A 20335-nucleotide genomic window follows, 5' to 3' on the forward strand; every position below is an offset into this window, starting at 1 on the left:
CTGTGCTTGTATTGAGATACCATACAATCTGTGTATGTGCATGATGGAGGTACCATACAACTCTGTAGTATGTGCTTGTATGAGTACCATACAACTGGTATGTGCTGTATGAGATACCATAAACTGTGTATGTGCTGTATGAGTTACCATACATCTGTGTATGTGCTGTATGAGTACCATACATCTCGTATGTGCTGTAGAGATACCATACATCTGTGTATGTGCTGTATGAGATACCATACAACTGTGTATGTGCTGTATGAGTTACCATACAACTGTGTATGTGCTGTATGAGTTAACATACAATCTGTGTATGTGATGTATGAGTACCATACAATCTGTGTATGTGCTGTATGAGATACCATACACCTGTATATGTGCTGTATGAGTTACCATACAATCTGTGTATGTGCTGTATGAGATACCATACAACTGTATATGTGCTGTATGAGTTACCATACATCTGTGTATGTGCTGTATGAGATACCATACATCTGTATATGTGCTGTATGAGATACCATACATCTGTATATGTGCTGTATGAGATACCATACATCTGTGTATGTGCTGTATGAGATACCATACATCTGTATGTACTGTATGAGATACCATACAACTGTGTATGTGCTGTATGAGATACCATACATCTGTGTTTGTGCTGTATGAGATACCATACAACTGTGTATGTGCTGTATGAGTTACCATACATCTGTGTATGTGCTGTATGAGATACCATACATCTGTGTATGTGCTGTATGAGTTACCATACATCTGTATATGTGCTGTATGAGATACCATACAACTGTGTATGTGCTGTATGAGATACCATACATCTGTGTATGTGCTGTATGAGATACCATACAACTGTATATGTGCTGTATGAGATACCATACAACTGTATGTGCTGTATGAGATACCATACATCTGTGTATGTGCTGTATGAGTTACCATACATCTGTGTATGTGCTGTATGAGATACCATACATCTGTGTATGTGCTGTATGAGATACCATACATCTGTGTATGTGCTGTATGAGATACCATACATCTGTGTATGTGCTGTATGAGATACCATACAACTGTGTATGTGCTGTATGAGATACCATACAACTGTGTATGTGCTGTATGAGATACCATACAACTGTGTATGTGCTGTATGAGATACCATACATCTGTGTATGTGCTGTATGAGATACCATACAAATGTGTATGTGCTGTATGAGATACCATACAACTGTGTATGTGCTGTATGAGATACCATACAATCTGTGTATGTGCTGTATGAGATACCATACATCTGTGTATGTGCTGTATGAGATACCATACATCTGTGTATGTGCTGTATGAGATACCATACATCTGTGTATGTGCTGTATGAGTTACCATACAACTGTGTATGTGCTGTATGAGTTACCATACATCTGTGTATGTGCTGTATGAGTTACCATACAACTGTGTATGTGCTGTATGAGATACCATACAACTGTGTATGTGCTGTATTAGTTACCATACATCTGTGTATGTGCTGTATGAGATACCATACAACTGTATGTGCTGTATGAGTTACTATACAACTGTATGTGCTGTATGAGATACCATACAACTGTATGTGCTGTATGAGTTACTATACAACTGTATGTGCTGTATGAGATACCATACATCTGTATGTGCTGTATGAGTTACTATACAACTGTATGTGCTGTATGAGATACCATACAACTGTGTATGTGTTGTATGAGATACCATACAACTGTTTATGTGCTGTATGAGTTACCATACATCTGTGTATGTGCTGTATGAGATACCATACATCTGTATGTGTTGTATGAGATACCATACATCTGTGTATGTACTGTATGAGTTACCATACAACTGTGTATGTGCTGTATGAGATACCATACATCTGTGTATGTGCTGTATGAGATACCATACATCTGTGTATGTGCTGTATGAGTTACCATACATCTGTGTATGTGCTGTATGAGGTACCATACATCTGTATGTGCTGTATGAGATACCATACAACTGTATATGTGCTGTATGAGATACCATACAACTGTGTATGTGCTGTATGAGATACCATACATCTGTGTATGTGCTGTATGAGATACCATACAACTATATGTGCTGTATGAGATAACATACAACTGTATGTGCTGTATGAGATACCATACAACTATATGTGCTGTATGAGATACCATACATCTGTGTATGTGCTGTATGAGATACCATACATCTGTGTATGTGCTGTATGAGATACCATACATCTGTGTATGTGCTGTATGAGTTACCATACATCTGTGTATGTGTTGTATGAGATACCATACAACTGTGTATGTGCTGTATGAGTAACCATACAACTGTGTATGTGCTGTATGAGATACCATACATCTGTGTATGTGCTGTATGAGATACCATACATCTCTATATGTGTTGTATGAGATACCATACATCTGTGTATGTGCTGTATGAGATACCATACATCTCTATATGTGTTGTATGAGATACCATACATCTGTGTATGTGCTGTATGAGATACCATACATCTGTATATGTGTTGTATGAGATACCATACAACTGTGTATGTGCTGTATGAGATACCATACATCTGTGTATGTGCTGTATGAGTTACCATACATCTGTGTATGTGCTGTATGAGTTACCATACATCTGTGTATGTGCTGTATGAGTTACCATACATCTGTGTATATGTGCTGTATGAGATACCATACAACTGTGTATGTGTTGTATGAGATACCATACAACTGTGTATGTGTTGTATGAGATTCCATACATCTGTGTATGTGCTGTATGAGTTACCATACATCTGTATATGTGTTGTATGAGATACCATACATCTGTGTATGTGCTGTATGAGTTACCATACATCTGTGTATGTGCTGTATGAGATACCATACATCTGTGTATGTGCTGTATGAGATACCATACATCTGTGTATGTGCTGTATGAGTTACCATACAACTGTATGTGCTGTATGAGTTACCATACATCTGTGTATGTGCTGTATGAGATACCATACATCTGTGTATGTGCTGTATGAGATACCATACATCTGTGTATGTGCTGTATGAGTTACCATACATCTGTGTATGTGCTGTATGAGATACCATACAACTGTGTATGTGTTGTATGAGATACCATACAACTGTGTATGTGTTGTATGAGATTCCATACATCTGTGTATGTGCTGTATGAGATACCATACATCTGTGTATGTGCTGTATGAGATACCATACATCTGTGTATGTGCTGTATGAGATACCATACATCTGTATATGTGCTGTATGAGTTACCATACATCTGTGTATGTGCTGTATGAGTTACCATACATCTGTGTATGTGCTGTATGAGATACCATACATCTGTGTATGTGCTGTATGAGTTACCATACAACTGTATGTGCTGTATGAGATACCATACATCTGTGTATGTGCTGTATGAGATACCATACATCTGTGTATGTGCTGTATGAGTTACCATACAACTGTGTATGTGATGTATGAGATACCATACATCTGTGTATGTGCTGTATGAGTTACCATACAACTGTATGTGCTGTATGAGATACCATACATCTGTGTATGTGCTGTATGAGATACCATACAACTGTGTTTGTGCTGTATGAGATACCATACAACTGTGTATGTGCTGTATGAGATACCATACATCTGTGTTTGTGCTGTATGAGATACCATACATCTGTGTATGTGCTGTATGAGATACCATACATCTGTGTATGTGCTGTATGAGATACCATACATCTGTGTTTGTGCTGTATGAGATACCATACATCTGTATATGTGCTGTATGAGTTACCATACATCTGTGTATGTGCTGTAAGAGTTACCATACATTTGTGTATGTGCTGTATGAGATACCATACAACTGTGTATGTGCTGTATGAGTTACCATACAACTGTGTATGTGATGTATGAGATACCATACATCTGTATATGTGTTGTATGAGATACCATACATCTGTGTATGTGCTGTAAGAGATACCATACATCTGTGTATGTGCTGTATGAGATACCATACATCTGTGTATGTGCTGTATGAGATACCATACATCTGTGTATGTGCTGTATGAGATACCATACATCTGTGTATGTGCTGTATGAGATACCATACATCTGTGTATGTGCTGTATGAGATACCATACAACTGTGTATGTGCTGTATGAGATACCATACATCTGTGTATGTGCTGTATGAGTTACCATACAACTGTATGTGCTGTATGAGATACCATACATCTGTGTATGTGCTGTATGAGTTACCATACAACTGTATGTGCTGTATGAGATACCATACATCTGTGTATGTGCTGTATGAGATACCATACATCTATGTATGTGCTGTATGAGTTACCATACATGTGTATATGTGCTGTATGAGTAACCATACATCTGTGTATGTGCTGTATGAGTAACCATACAACTGTGTATGTGATGTATGAGATACCATACATCTGTGTATGTGATGTATGAGATACCATACAACTGTATGTGATGTATGAGATACCATACATCTCTATATGTGTTGTATGAGATACCATACATCTGTGTATGTGCTGTATGAGATACCATACATCTGTATGTGCTGTATGAGTAACCATACATCTGTGTATGTGCTGTATGAGATACCATACATCTGTGTATGTGCTGTATGAGTTACCATACAACTGTATGTGCTGTATGAGATACCATACATCTGTGTATAGTGCCCCCATACTCTTTGTAGACATTGACAGAACTTTGTATGATACAGTTAGAACCCTCAGGCTCTGAGCCCTGAGCCCCCGGACTCTTTGCAGATATTAATAGAACTATGAGGTTAATTGCAGACCAGTCCATGTCTGGTTGTAATTCCACATTGACCATTTCAGTCTTGTGTTCAGGCGACACTGAGCAGTAATCCATGCTATCATGGAATCCAATACTGTAGATTTACTCTCCATGTTACTCCTAGTAATGGATGATGGTGGACGGTGATGTGTTCAATACTTCAGCGAGTTTCCCAATACGACTGGTGTAGCAAATTCCCATCAATGGTCTGTTAATCACTCTAGTGCTGTACCAGTTCATGAAATTACAGATCTTTTGGACAAAATTTATGGCATGTTTCAACTGGGACAAATCTGCCTCGTTTCACAATGATGGCAAAGTTTGATCAGACGTCTAAACGCATTGACTCCTTTTTGAGGAAAGGCGTTCGTCGTGACTATAAAAATTGACAGAATACATCCCACTGTTTATCTTGTAACATATACAAAATGGTCAATCATCTTAACATAGGATCAAAATAATTTATACAAGTCAGAACTTTTTTCTGTTTATTGGATGTTGATTTCTGGATTAAGAATTTTTACAAAATCAAAAAATGTATTTTGTAAAAATATTTTCAAAGATATTTTTTTTGGAAAAATAAAGAAAAAATGAAAAAGATAAATATTTTCCCAAGCTAACTAATAGGTACATGTTTAAAGCCAATGCCCAGAGTACCCTATAGGGAATATATCAAATTATACAGCTAGCCAATCAGCCCCAGGAGAAAATCTCCGGAGAAAAACAAAAAATGTACATAGGAACCAATGTCTACAGAGCACGGACAGAAATTCTGTAGTTAGACTTACCAGAGCCTTCGTGTTTATATAGAGATAGTTAAAAATATGAGATATTGATGTTTTTTGATATTGTCTCTTATGATACATCATTAGTTCTATAGATGGGGTGACTCATCTATATAAACGGCCAAAGTGTGGAATGTTGTCAGGTTCTGTCGTAAAGAAACACCCAACAGGATCCAATATTGCTATTTCCCTTATCTTTTCTTGCTAATCAAGTTTGATTTTTAAGTATGTATACCAAAAATCAAGATTTTGTAGTTTCAACATTTGTTTGAAATTTTCAATAGATAAATGTAAACTTTTATTGACAAATGATATTAGAGCTGTCATCCCTAAAACTTGATGTCATAAGTAGTTTTCTTCATAGAAATGGGTCATTCCAAGTGGACTCCCAGGGGTGGAGGCTGTGACTGTTATAAAATACATCTTTCAGATCTCATAAAGGACTCCCATCATTCAAGACTGCAATAGACTTGAAAACAGATAGCATCCAAGCTCGCTACGTTTTGGTGAAATAAATAAAAACCACAGTTTTGATATATGAGTTAATTATCATTTTTATAAATATCATTTCTGCAGAATTCAGTAGAATTTTTATCTGTGAATGATGCCTCAGTTAAAGAGAACTTTTGTGTAGTATTTGATGGACATGGTTGTTCTCTGTGCCTTTCTAATTGCCAATAAGCCCATGCCTGGTAATAAGCCCACCGATGTCTATTGGAGTTCAGTTGAAATGTTTGTTATTCACTGTGCCGTATTTATCTGACAATAAGCCTATGTCTGGTAATAAGCCCACCCATGTATATTGGAGTTCAGTTGAAATGTTAGTTATTCGCTGTGCCGTATTTATCTGACAATAAGCCTATGTCTGGTAATAAGCCCACCCATGTATATTGGAGTTCAGTTGAAATGTTAGTTATTCGCTGTGCCGTATTTATCTGACAATAAGCCCATGTCTGGTAATAAGCCCACCCATGTATATTGGAGTTCAGTTGAAATGTTAGTTATTCGCTGTGCCGTATTTATCTGACAATAAGCCCATGTCTGGTAATAAGCCCACCCGTGTCTATTGGAGTTCAGTAGAAATGTAAGTTATTCACTGTGCCGTGTTTATCTGACAATAAGCCCATGTCTGGTAATAAGCCCACCAGTGTCTATTGGAGTTCAGTTGAAATGTTAGTTATTCGCTGTGCCGTGTTTATCTGACAATAAGCCCATGTCTGGTAATAAGCCCACCTGTGTCTATTGGAGTTCATTTGAAGTGTTAGTTATTCGCTCTGCGATATTTATCCGACAATAAGCCCATGCCTGGTAATAAGCCCACCAGTGTCTATTGGAGTTCATTTGAAATGTTAGTTATTCGCTGTGCAATATTTATCCGACAATAAGCCCATGTCTGGTAATAAGCCCACCCGTGTCTATAGGATTTCAGTAGAAATGTTAGTTATTCGCTGTGCCGTATTTATCTGACAATAAGCCCATGTCTCGTAATAAGCCCACCGATGTCTATTGGAGTTCAGTTGAAATGTTAGTTATTCACTGTGCCATATTTATCTGACAATAAGCCCATGTCTGGTAATAAGCCCACCGCTGTCTATTGGAGTTCAGTTGAAATGTTAGTTATTCACTGTGCCGTATTTATCTGACAATAAGCCTATGTCTGGTAATAAGCCCACCCGATGTCTATTGGAGTTCAGTTGAAATGTTAGTTATTCACTGTGCCGTATTTATCTGACAATAAGCCCATGTCTGGTAATAAGCCCACCGCTGTCTATTGGAGTTCAGTTGAAATGTTAGTTATTCGCTGTGCCATATTTATCCGACAATAAGCCCATGCCTGGTAATAAGCCCACCGCTGTCTATTGGAGTTCAGTAGAAATGTTAGTTATTCACTGTGCCGTATTTATCTGACAATAAGCCCATGTCTGGTAATAAGCCCACCCGTGTCTATTGGAGTTCAGTAGAAATGTAAGTTATTCTCCGAGTGTGTTTTAATGACATCTGTATGTAATGATCACACAGGTTGTATAGGTCCCTTTACAGTATCTGATAACAATCCAACAAAGATCTAGTCCAGGCCTCAAACAATGGGATGGTACTAAAAACTAAAAAACCATTATGATGATTCAACGAGCTGAAAAAAACAACAACAAAGGGCAGATAAATCTGTAAAAAGATCACCTATCTCATTGTTCTGACACACGACAGCAATTACAAGGCCTGAGAGTAGTAATTGAAAAGTTCACAATAGGTGCGATCTTTATAATATGGAGTTTAAATCGTTTAAAACCCATTTTTCGCTAGTTAACACCATGACGGTATACTGGTGCCTTCCATGTGGCAGGAAGTGGAGGTCATGTGACGTTGGTGGCTGTCACCACAGGCGTTGGAACAAAGAAACACAGAATGAGGATGGCCTTGTTGTGGTTTAATCAAAGTCCTGATCTGTTAATCTCCGATTGTGGTGCTGACGATAAGTCAAGGTCGACTAACTTTTAAATCATGGTTAACTTCGATCCATTAAGTTGAAGTGCTGTAAATTGTAATGTGATGAACCCATCCTCACTGGATCTTAGTCAAGTTGATACCCTGGTTTTAAAACCATAGAATTATTCACACGAAGGCTGTTAGTTATCATGGATAATTTGAAACTATTTCATTATATGAATTATGCATCAACATATTTTGATAGAATTTAGAATAAGAGTACAGGGGTTCAGGGTTCTGAATTATTTCCATGGTATAACAGGAAGTTCTGTCAGATAGATTCCTATACATCTCAGATCGTATATGAAATATCTCACCATATAAATATCTCGCTTTGGAGATGATTTAGAATTCTATTTTTTCTCTCTCACTTTTTCCTACCATATCAAACACATGTATAGGTTGTTTATGCCTCATATCTGTTTCGTTTTCTATTTAGCTGTATAATTCAAGTTAAACTGAGATTGTCGGAGATATGTTGTAGAAAGGCTTTTTTTGTCCGGAGAGTTAAGTTGACCCTCTTTACTTGAATGAAGCAGACGGCGTTTTCGCTATCATCTTTTGTATCGGAACCCAACTCCACCTTCCCTTAAACCGCGACAGCTTTTGTGCAACAAATTGGATAAATTAGTCGATTCATCAGAGCATATAATCTCCGATTGTCACCACATGCGTGTGCCCTTTCACTTAAACATACTCCCTCAGGTCCTGAACCTATAATTATTTCTTTCTTTGTCATTTAAGTTTTTTTTTCATTGTAGTATATATTTGGAATCAAATACGCCCCTCTCGTTCCTAATTGTGTTTATGGACAATTCAACATCTCTTTATACATTGTGTGCCGGAGTCCATGTGCCTGTTATTATCAGATGTTGTAAGTACCTTTACTTCTATATTTAATCTGATTTAAGGTAGAGATCCGCTGTATAGAGACCTTGCGTTAAGGTAGAGATCCGCTGTATAGAGACCTTGTCTTAAGGTAGAGATCTCTACTGTATACAGACCTTGTCTTAAGGTAGAGATCTCTACTGTATACAGACCGTGTCTTAAGGTAGAGATCTACTGTATACAGACCGTGTCTTAACTCTTTACGTACTCATTCAAATTTCGCGGTCGCTACCGGAAGTGAATGCTGGGTAGGTCCTTTGTGTATTGGAGCATATGGCTATCACATCAGACGTCGATAAAACGATCTTTTACTGATCTTTTACTGTTGTATAATGCTTAATATTAAATGAAGTTTATCATATGGAACAAGTACTGAGTACGGAAACTCTTTTACCCAATTTTTCCTTTAAAATACGGCGAAATCACCAGGCAGAATCGTGGGAAATGACATGTTAATCGGCACATGTGTCACACATGTGCAAGAAATCACGCAGCCAAAACATTGTTTTTTCGGTGTGTAAAAATATTTTACGTATTTCTTACTTATTTTGATGATAAACGTTACTCAATTATATATATATTATCGTTTTTAATTGTTTTATTGTGTTTAACACCTCAACAATCTCGCAGAAAACGAAAGTAAATTTGAGGCCGCCATTTTGTAGCTATGTAAACAGCTCGGCATGAACCGGCGGAATTCTTTGAAATAGACAATCTTAACGAATGAATTATGCTTCTGGTACGTAAAAATTACCATCAATACAATATTCACATTGCTTTTTATTTCTTAAAAACATCATTTCCGTGTCAATTCCTTTGTATGACTATGCTAAACCAGCAAGTAATATCAACATCTTTCGCGATGTTTTACGACGATTTGAGTCGTCACAAAGGATGGAAGGCATGTTAATTGTGACGTGTGTAGTCGTCATGAAGGATACAAGAGCACATTTTTGTGACGTCTGTAGTCGTCGTGAGTACGGAAAGAGTTAAGGTGGAGATCTCTACTGTATACAGACCGTGTCTTAAGGTAGAGATCTACTGTATACAGGCCTTGTCTTAAGGTAGAGATCTACTGTATACAGACCTTGTCTTAAGGTAGAGATCTACTGTATACAGACCTTGTCTTAAGGTAGAGATCTCTACTGTATACAGACCTTGTCTTAAGGTGGAGATCTCTACTGTATACAGACCGTGTCTTAAGGTAGAGATCTCTACTGTATACAGACCATGTCTTAAGGTAGAGATCTACTGTATACAGACCGTGTCTTAAGGTGGAGATCTCTACTGTATACAGACCGTGTCTTAAGGTAGAGATCTACTGTATACAGGCCTTGTCTTAAGGTAGAGATCTACTGTATACAGACCTTGTCTTAAGGTAGAGATCTACTGTATACAGACCGTGTCTTAAGGTAGAGATCTACTGTATACAGGCCTTGTCTTAAGGTAGAGATCTACTGTATACAGACCATGTCTTAAGGTAGAGATCTACTGTATACAGACCGTGTCTTAAGGTAGAGATCTACTGTATACAGGCCTTGTCTTAAGGTAGAGATCTACTGTATACAGACCTTGTCTTAAGGTAGAGATCTACTGTATACAGACCTTGTCTTAAGGTAGAGATCTCTACTGTATACAGACCGTGTCTTAAGGTAGAGATCTCTACTGTATACAGACCGTGTCTTAAGGTAGAGATCTACTGTATACAGACCGTGTCTTAAGGTAGAGATCTACTGTATACAGACCTTGTCTTAAGGTAGAGATCTACTGTATACAGACCGTGTCTTAAGGTGGAGATCTACTGTATACAGACCTTGTCTTAAGGTGGAGATCTACTGTATACAGGCCTCACCTATCATAACAAGTGTCTAACAGGTGTTGGGAATGATGATCATGTTATCCATGTCCGATGTCATTTGGTTTAGTATTTACCATAAATACAGTGTCTGTTTCTCACAATAAACTGTTGATGGCCACCCTAGGAGATAAGCCGTGTCCTTTAATTCTGTGTGTATAGGTAGGTAGTGGGATGTTCCGTCGACCATTTAAAGGTAGCAATACTATATATCATGAGTTCAGTAACTTCATTTTCACAGGCAAGTCACTGTTTTTTACAGGTGTGTGGCTCCGTTTGTATTGGAGTGTGGTTTGCACGCTTTTATCGTACATAAGCGTGCCACGTTTAAATATTTGTCCATAAATCCTACTCGATAAACAGGTAGAGAAACAGGTAGCCGATCAAATACATCGTAACACATGCAAAGAAAAATTATCAAAGGGAGGTAACAAAACAGTCTTACATGACAGGTGGTCTCTGTAGACAGGTAGTTGTGAACATATGTTCCTTATAGACAGGTATTCTTTATAGACAGGTATTCCTTATAGACAGGTATCTATTCCATATAGAAAATACAGTTAAGGGTGTATGTACCTGGTATTTCAGATGTAAGTTATATAATTATAAACAGGTGGTCTTACTGAACAGGATATATAGAGAGGAGATCTGTATAGACAGGTGGTCTTACTGAACAGGATATATAGAGAGGAGATCTGTATAGACAGGTGGTCTTACTGAACAGGATATGTAGAGAGGAGATCTGTATAGACAGGTGGTCTTACTGAACAGGATATGTGGAGAGGAGATCTGTATAGACAGGTGGTCTCACTGAACAGGACATGTAGAGAGGAGGTCTGTATAGACAGGTGGTCTTACTGAACAGGATATGTAGAGAGGAGATCTGTATAGACAGGTGGTCTTACTGAACAGGATATGTGGAGAGGAGATCTGTATAGATAGGTATCTTTATAGAAAATACAGTTAAGTCAGATGTAAGTTATAGACTGGTGGTCTTACTGAACAGGATATGTAGAGAGGAGATCTGTATAGACAGGTATCTATATAGAAAATACAGTCAGACATAAGTTATAGACAGGTGGTCTCACTGAACAGGATATGTAGAGAGGAGATCTGTATAGACAGGTGGTCTTACTGAACAGGATATGTAGAGAGGAGATCTGTATAGACAGGTGGTCTTACTGAACAGGATATGTGGAGAGGAGATCTGTATAGACAGGTGGTCTCACTGAACAGGATATGTGGAGAGGAGATCTGTATAGACAGGTGGTCTCACTGAACAGGATATGTGGAGAGGAGATCTGTATAGACAGGTGGTCTTACTGAACAGGATATGTGGAGAGGAGATCTGTATAGACAGGTGGTCTCACTGAACAGGACATGTAGAGAGGAGGTCTGTATAGACAGGTGGTCTTACTGAACAGGATATGTAGAGAGGAGATCTGTATAGACAGGTGGTCTTACTGAACAGGATATGTAGAGAGGAGGTCTGTATAGACAGGTGGTCGTACTGAACAGGATATGTAGAGAGGAGATCTGTATAGACAGGTGGTCTTATTGAACAGGATATGTAGAGAGGAGATCTGTATAGACAGGTGGTCTTACTGAACAGGACATGTAGAGAGGAGGTCTGTATAGACAGGTGGTCTTACTGAACAGGATATGTGGAGAGGAGATCTGTATAGACAGGTGGTCTTACTGAACAGGATATGTGGAGAGGAGATCTGTATAGACAGGTGGTCTTACTAAACAGGATATGTAGAGAGGAGGTCTGTATAGACAGGTGGTCTCACTAAACAGGATCATAGCTATACAGTGGTACATACAGTTACTTACACTAATGATGGAGTATGCTTCTTTGACTCAGCTGGAAGACCCTAGTGGTCAGTAAGGGGATGTTGTCAGTTAGGGGATGTGGTCAGTTAGGGGATGTGGTCAGTTAGGGGATGTGGTCAGTTAGGGGATGTGGTCAGTAAGGGGATGTGGTCAGTTAGGGGATGTGGTCAGTTAGGGGATGTGGTCAGTTAGGGGATGTGGTCAGTAAGGGGATGTGGTCAGTTTGGGGATGTGGTCAGTTAGGGGATGTGGTCAGTTAGGGTATGTGGTCAGTAAGGGGATGTGGTCAGTTAGGGGATGTGGTCAGTAAGGGATGTGGTCAGTTAGGGGATGTGGTCAGTTAGGGGATGTGGTCAGTTAGGGTATGTGGTCAGTTAGGGTATGTGGTCAGTTAGGGTATGTGGTCAGTAAGGGGATGTGGTCAGTTAGGGGATGTGGTCAGTTAGGGGATGTGATCAGTTAGGGGATGTGGTCAGTTAGGGGATGTGGTCAGTTAGGGGATGTGGTCAGTTAGGGTATGTGGTCAGTAAGGGGATGTGGTCAGTTAGGGGATGTGGTCAGTAAGGGATGTGGTCAGTAAGGGGATGTGGTCAGTTAGGGGATGTGGTCAGTTAGGGGATGTGGTCAGTTAGGGTATGTGGTCAGTAAGGGATGTGGTCAGTAAGGGGATGTGGTCAGTTAGGGGATGTGGTCAGTAAGGGGATGTGGTCAGTTAGGGGATGTGGTCAGTTAGGGGATGTGGTCAGTTAGGGGATGTGGTCAGTGAGGGGATGTGGTCAGTGAGGGGATGTGGTCAGTTAGGGGATGTGGTCAGTTAGGGGATGTGGTCAGTTAGGAGATGTGGTCAGTTAGGGGATGTGGTCAGTTAGGGGATGACTTTGGAGGACGAGGACATGTAATATATACTACTACTGATGTAATAGACATGGGTGGACTTACTAGTAGGCTCGTTAAAGATATGGTTTAAATGTTTCGCCTAATTCTGATATCATTGCCTTAAATTTGGGGAAAAGGAAACTCCAGGAAAAAAACTTTGGAATTGATTATAACTTAGGTAATGGTGTCGGATTACTGTAGCAAAGGTCAACTTAGGTAATGGTGTCGGATTACTGTAGCAAAGGTCAACTTAGGTAATGGTGTCGGATTACTGTAGCAAAGGTCAGTTGACACCTTCTTCTGCTCCCGTGTGGCCTGTGGAACCGTGGAATGTTTGTGACTATAACTGTCTGTACAGTACGAATAACATCATTTTGAATGTGTGGCATTTGAAATCGGAAAATTTTACGATTGAAGTAAATGTTTATTCAAGAACAAAAGGTATCATTGGAGGGCAATCACATATCTATTGCTACAGAAAGTACAAATTCTCTATTTGAATTTAAGAATAAAAATGTCTCTAAACTGGCGGAGATGTGTGAAACAGCTTTTAAGTTGATAGAATCAAATGTGAACGCATCAGAATAAAACTGAATCTGTGGGCTTCTCCAGGGTAAACTAGGAGTGGTTGGAGTGGAGTAAAATAGGAGTGGTTGGAGGATGTAAATGAAGCACTATGTCCGCAGTTGTTCCAATTAGAATCTAGTTGATTTAAATTGGCTACAATCAAATGTGTGTGATGTGTTAACAGTTTTATATAAGGGACACTTTAGCATTTAAACTTCCCGATTATAAGGATGGTCAGTTGGGGATCTAAACGTAGCAAGAGGTCAGTTGGTGGATAATAGGGAGGGGTCAGTTGGTGGATGATAGGGAGAGGTCAGTTGGTGGATGATAGGGAGAGGTCAGTTGGTGGATGATAGGGAGCGGTCAGTTGGTGGATAATAGGGAGTGGTCAGTTGGTGGATAATAGGGAGGGGTCAGTTGGTGGATGATAGGGAGTGGTCAGTTGGTGGATGATAGGGAGGGGTCAGTTGGTGGATGATTGGGAGTGGTCAGTTGGTGGATGATAGGGAGAGGTCAGTTGGTGGATGATAGGGAGTGGTCAGTTGGTGGATGATAGGGAGGGGTCAGTTGAGGATCTGGATGATAGGGAGTGGTCAGTTAGTGGATGATAGGGAGTGGTCAGTTGGTGGATGATAGGGAGAGGTCAGTTGGTGGATGATAGGGAGTGGTCAGTTGGTGGATGATAGGGAGAGGTCAGTTGGTGGATGATAGGGAGTGGTCAGTTGGTGGATGATAGGGAGTGGTCAGTTGAGGATCTGGATGATAGGGAGAGGTCAGTTTTGACTAGCACTAGACTGATTTGTGTCTAAGAGGAGGTGAAATTAATTTGGTACATATGTGGAGGCCATTAAACTAGAAAAAGAACTGGTCTAAGCCATAAAAATATGAAGAAACAATGCCAAGGTCACTTGAACAGATATATACAAGGTAAAGGTCATTGGAACAGAGCAAAACTAGGTTGAAGATATTGATACTGAACAAAATAAAGTCAAGGTCATTTGTACAGAGCAAAACAAGGTTAAGGTCATTAGTACAGAACGAAGCAAGGTTAAGGTCTTTTGTACAGAACAAAACAAGGTTAAGGTCATTTGTACAGAACAAAACAAGGTCAAGGTCATTGGAACATACTAATATGATGTCATCACTGTGTTGTCCTGGTATATCTAACTGTTTATATCAGACTATTCCAGTTGCATGACAACCATGGATCAATATAATGTGACACACTTAACGAGATTGAAATATCACACCTCTATCTACTGAAGAGCTCCCATACAATCTATCGTTCTGTACGGAAGATTTAACAGAACTATTGATAAAAGTGCTAATACAGTTACACATTCCCTACTGACTACGAGATGTCTGCCTGTTTTTATCGACAAAGAACTGTAAATTTGTAAAATTTGAATAAACTGATATCAAGATTTTTATAATTTCATATTTTCATAGATAGCGTGATTTCCATATTTGGAATGTGTTCAATTGCTAAAGCATTGATTATTGACACCTTAGAGAATTGGTTCAATTCCAACTCTTTCTAAGATATTTTTATCAAAACTTTATAGGATGGCGTTTTCAAATTAAATTTGTTATACTATCCAGCATTGCAGACATTCTATCATGTAACATTATTTCTGTACAGGACGTGCTAGTTCTGATTTTATATCTCTATAAAGGAATCTTAATACATTTTGTCTATAAAAGTTGAATTTTAAAATAGTTGGTTTTAAAGTTCCTTTATAATGATCACTTGTTTTGAAAGCTTTTTACAGTAATAACATACCTCGTCATTTTAAATTCTTGTCAATAAGTTTCTCGGGAAGCTTAGATGATGGATTATCCTGTTATATCATGACTGTATGTTTATTAAAGACACTTGATCCTAGTTGCTCTGGATAGCATTTGATTGTGCCTACTGTATGCTGTAGCCACCAACTACTACACATCAAAATGGTCTAAGCTGAGGTTGATGGACCATAACCCCAGAAAACAAACAAATAAAAAAAACAAACCTTTTATAAAGACCACAATTGTACTATATTCAAACATTTTTGTAAGCTTTCCTGAATATACTGAACACCTCTTCATACTAACAACCTGTCTATAAAGACCACTTCTATACCAACTCATGTTGATTTGTAGATATCCATGTCTGTAAATCATCTGTCCAATCTGACAACCTTTCTATAAAGACTATGTCTGTTCTGTATTGTACTGATTTGTTGAATATACTGAACACCTGTTCATACTGACAACCTGTCTTTAAAGATCACAAAGAGATAGAATTGGAAGTGACAGAATGTGTTGGTGTTCCAATGATTTACTGGTTAAGTATTTGATACAGAATTTTCAGTAGAATGCTTATTACTGTAGAAGTCTTTAAACTTGTATAAGAAGGCTGTAAGTTGTCTCTGATGTTTTATGATGTCAGACAGATCTTTATTGTTCCGTATATAGTTAGCATTCTGTTCCAGTGATTGTAAAATATTTCTTTTTCATTTCTTTAGAAATATAAATGTCCTTGGCGGTGCCTAACTAAGGGATAATTTAGGACAGAAAGATATACACATTTTCTGCATCGATGGATAATCATTGGAAAAAGGCCCAGTATAATGAAGTATCCATCGATGGAATAGGATGTAATCAGACTCCGAGCTATGGAACCTAAATATAAGTCATATATACTCAATGTATTATACGTGTCAAGGCTGTAGCTATTACTATCAAACACACACATGACTTTGATTTCCTTGTCTATTGTTTTGTTACCATTACAAGCATTTAAGTGACACTATAAACCTGAGTCTGATTATGGCAATAAAGCTGAGGGTTGTTGAGGCGGGTTTATGGTGACAAGTCAATTAATATGATGAGTGCTTTAGATGGCCTTGAGTAATATCCTTTTTGACCTTCACATCCTTCTCTGACCCTGTCTGTAGTTTTTGTAGTGGATCCATCAGACTGTATGAGAAAGATCAACAGTAGGAGTTCGGTGATATTTCATCATAAAAGTCTTAATGGGATCAGTTCTATTTTATCTTTTAATATATTTGACACACTCGCTACTTCAAAAAATATAAATAAGACAATGTTTGTTAAAGTATGTTAAAAAAATCTGACAGACAATCTCTATATTTAAACTTTGAATTAAGATGGGCTGAAATTAGTGTAATAGGAACGGAAAAATGCACCGATCAGATTGCGACTCGGGCCCAGGACCTCTGAAGTCTAGACAGACACTCTAACCATTCACCTTGTAAGCTGCCTGGCCACTGTCATTCAGCCCAGTCCAGTTCTGCTGAAAAAACAAAACAAAAATATGTAAAACATTACTGTACTATAAAGAATTGATAGAACTACTAATGTTTTTCAGGATTTTCCAGCTGTAGATAATCAACAGCCTGGCCACTGTCATTCAGCCTAGTCCAGTTCTGCTGAAAAAACAAAACAAAAATATGTAAAGAATTACTGTACTATAAAGAATTGATAGAACTACTAATGTTTTTCAGGATTTTCCAGCTGTAGATAATCAACAGCCTGGCCACTGTCATTCAGCCTAGTCCAGTTCTGCTGAAAAAACAAAACAAAAATATGTAAAGAATTACTGTACTATAAAGAATTGATAGAACTACTAATGTTTTTCAGGATTTTCCAGCTGTAGATAATCAACAGCCTGGCCACTGTCATTCAGCCTAGTCCAGTTCTGCTGAAAAAACAAAACAAAAATATGTAAAGAATTACTGTACTATAAAGAATTGATAGAACTACTAATGTTTTTCAGGATTTTCCAGCTGTAGATAATCAACAGCCTGGCCACTGTCATTCAGCCTAGTCCAGTTCTGCTGAAAAAACAAAACAAAAATATGTAAAGAATTACTGTACTATAAAGAATTGATAGAACTACTAATGTTTTTCAGGATTTTCCAGCTGTAGATAATCAACAAAGTAGTTGTTATAATACTTCCTTTGTTTCTTCATTTAATTAGTAAAATATCTGATAAATAAACAGCAAAATGTTGCACAGTGTTTCACCCTTAACCTAGGACAGCTTGCATTCCTCAGCTAGTTGGGGCTGCGGTGGCCGAGTGGTTAAGGTGTACCGACACTTTATCACTAGCCCTCCACCTCTGGGTTGCGAGTTCGAAACCTACGTGGGGCAGTTGCCAGGTACTGACCGTAGGGCGGTGGTTTTTCTCCGGGTACTCCGGCTTTCCTCCACCTCCAAAACCTGGCACGTCCTTAAATGACCCTGGCTGTTAATATGACGTTAAACAAAAACAAACAAACAAACAAAAATCCTCAGCTAGCTGAGATAGCAGACCAGCCTGTGCTGTCTTGGTTGTGTTCTCGGCCCAAACCTCAATTGTTCTGTACACCATACAAGAGTTCTGTAATATAGAGTTCAGTGAGGGAGCCACCAGCTACTACACAGGCATTCCACCTCAAATTGTCCCTGGCTGTTCACATTGTGATAAATGGAACAAAACAAACAAGTCTAAAGTCTATTACCATTAGATAGGTACTTTCTGAAGCACTAATGGTGCTTTACTGTAGGAATTATTTTTATGCGACTTTACAACTGTTTGGAGATTGTTATTATCACAGTAAAATGTGCCAGGTTTTATTGACTGATATATCTACCACTGACTTCAGACAGTCCCTCATTAACTGGTTCAATTGTCAATGACCCCTTTTCCACACCTTAGATGATATTTTATCCCCACTTTCCACCCGACCCTATAATTTTATACTCTCCACCCGACCCTATAATTTTATACTCTCCCTCCGACCCTATAATTTTATACTCTCCCTCCGACCCTATAATTTTATACTCTCCCTCCGACCCTATAATTTTATACTCTCCACCCGACCCTATAATTTCATACTCTCCCTCCGACCCTATAATTTTATACTCTCCCTCCGACCCTATAACTTTATACTCCCCGCCCGACCCTATAATCTTACACTCTCCTCCCGACCCTATAATTTTATACTCTCCACCTAACCCTATAATTTTATACTCTCCTTCCGACCCTATAATCTTACACGTTCCACCCGACCCTATAATTTTATACTCTCCACCCGACCCTATAATTTTATACTCTCCACCCGACCCTATAATCTTACACTCTCCACCCGACCCTATAATTTTATACTCTCCACCCGACCCTATAATTTTATACTCTCCACCCGACCCTATAATTTTATACTCTCCACCCGACCCTATAATTTTATACTCTCCACCCGACCCTATAATCTTATACTCTCCACCCGACCCTATAATTTTATACTCTCCACCCGACCCTATAATTTTATACTCTCCACCCGACCCTATAATTTTATACTCTCCACCCGACCCTATAATTTTTTACTCTCCACCCGACTCTATAATTGTATAATGTCTTCCTTACAATCTACTTTTCTATTGCTGTTACAAGTCAAAACCAACAAAATCTGTCTGTTTTTAGAGTTTTTCTGGTAATGTCACCCCGTCACTACTCAATATCTAAACACAAGTCCTTGACACAGAATGCAACGTAAGTCGGGTCGCTGTTGCAAAATTAAATTAAGCTGCTTTTCTTCATTGGGTGCTCCAATCAGACCGCTTATTACCTTACAACAAGAAAACTGATTATTTTTCGGCTGATATTTTGTGAGGAACATGATGTTTCCAGAGCAATCCAGACAATGGTGGTAGGCTACTCTGATTGACTTCCACACAATGACGTACACAAACGGTAGTGATATGTTAGTTTTTGTTCCTGTCCTGCGGGCTTCCAGGCGGCTGATGTGATTAGTTCAGGGTGTCAGTCAGTCGCGCCCGGTACAGGGTATGACCACCGATGGATCCTTCTCGACCTGTGCATCTGACAACCTGACATATATTTCATGTCTTATATAATGTACTCTTCTGTCCAAAAGTACATGAGGGGAAGAGTCCATTAGTTGTAGGGGAAGTAAGGCTGTGGACCTACAATGTTTATATGGTAATAAGCCAATATCTGGTAATAAGCCCATCCTTGAAATAAACCCATACCTGGTAAAAAGTACATATCTGGTAATAAGTCCATGTCTGGTAATAAGTCCATGTCTGGTAATAAGTCCATGTCTGGTAATAAGTCCATGTCTGGTAATAAGTCCATATCTGGTAATAAGTCCATACCTGGTAATAAGTCC

General features: G+C 38.7%; 2 protein-coding genes across 4 annotated transcripts in view; one reads left to right on the forward strand and one right to left on the reverse strand.

Moving 5' to 3' along the window:
* The window catches only part of LOC117340375 (foot protein 1 variant 1-like), a 97517-nt gene extending 92575 nt beyond the window's left edge, over nucleotides 1-4942 (reverse strand). Inside the window, exon 1 of the mRNA XM_033902136.1 lies at nucleotides 4727-4942. Within this exon, the coding sequence (XP_033758027.1) occupies nucleotides 4727-4942 (216 nt within the window). The remainder of the gene's footprint in view (nucleotides 1-4726) is intronic.
* LOC117340282 (kin of IRRE-like protein 1) overlaps nucleotides 1-20335 on the forward strand; it is a 378740-nt gene that overhangs the window by 28813 nt on the left and 329592 nt on the right. The gene's annotated exons all lie outside the window — the stretch shown is intronic.

This window comes from Pecten maximus, chromosome 13, assembly GCF_902652985.1.
Source record: "Pecten maximus chromosome 13, xPecMax1.1, whole genome shotgun sequence".
NCBI lineage: Eukaryota > Metazoa > Mollusca > Bivalvia > Pectinida > Pectinidae > Pecten > Pecten maximus.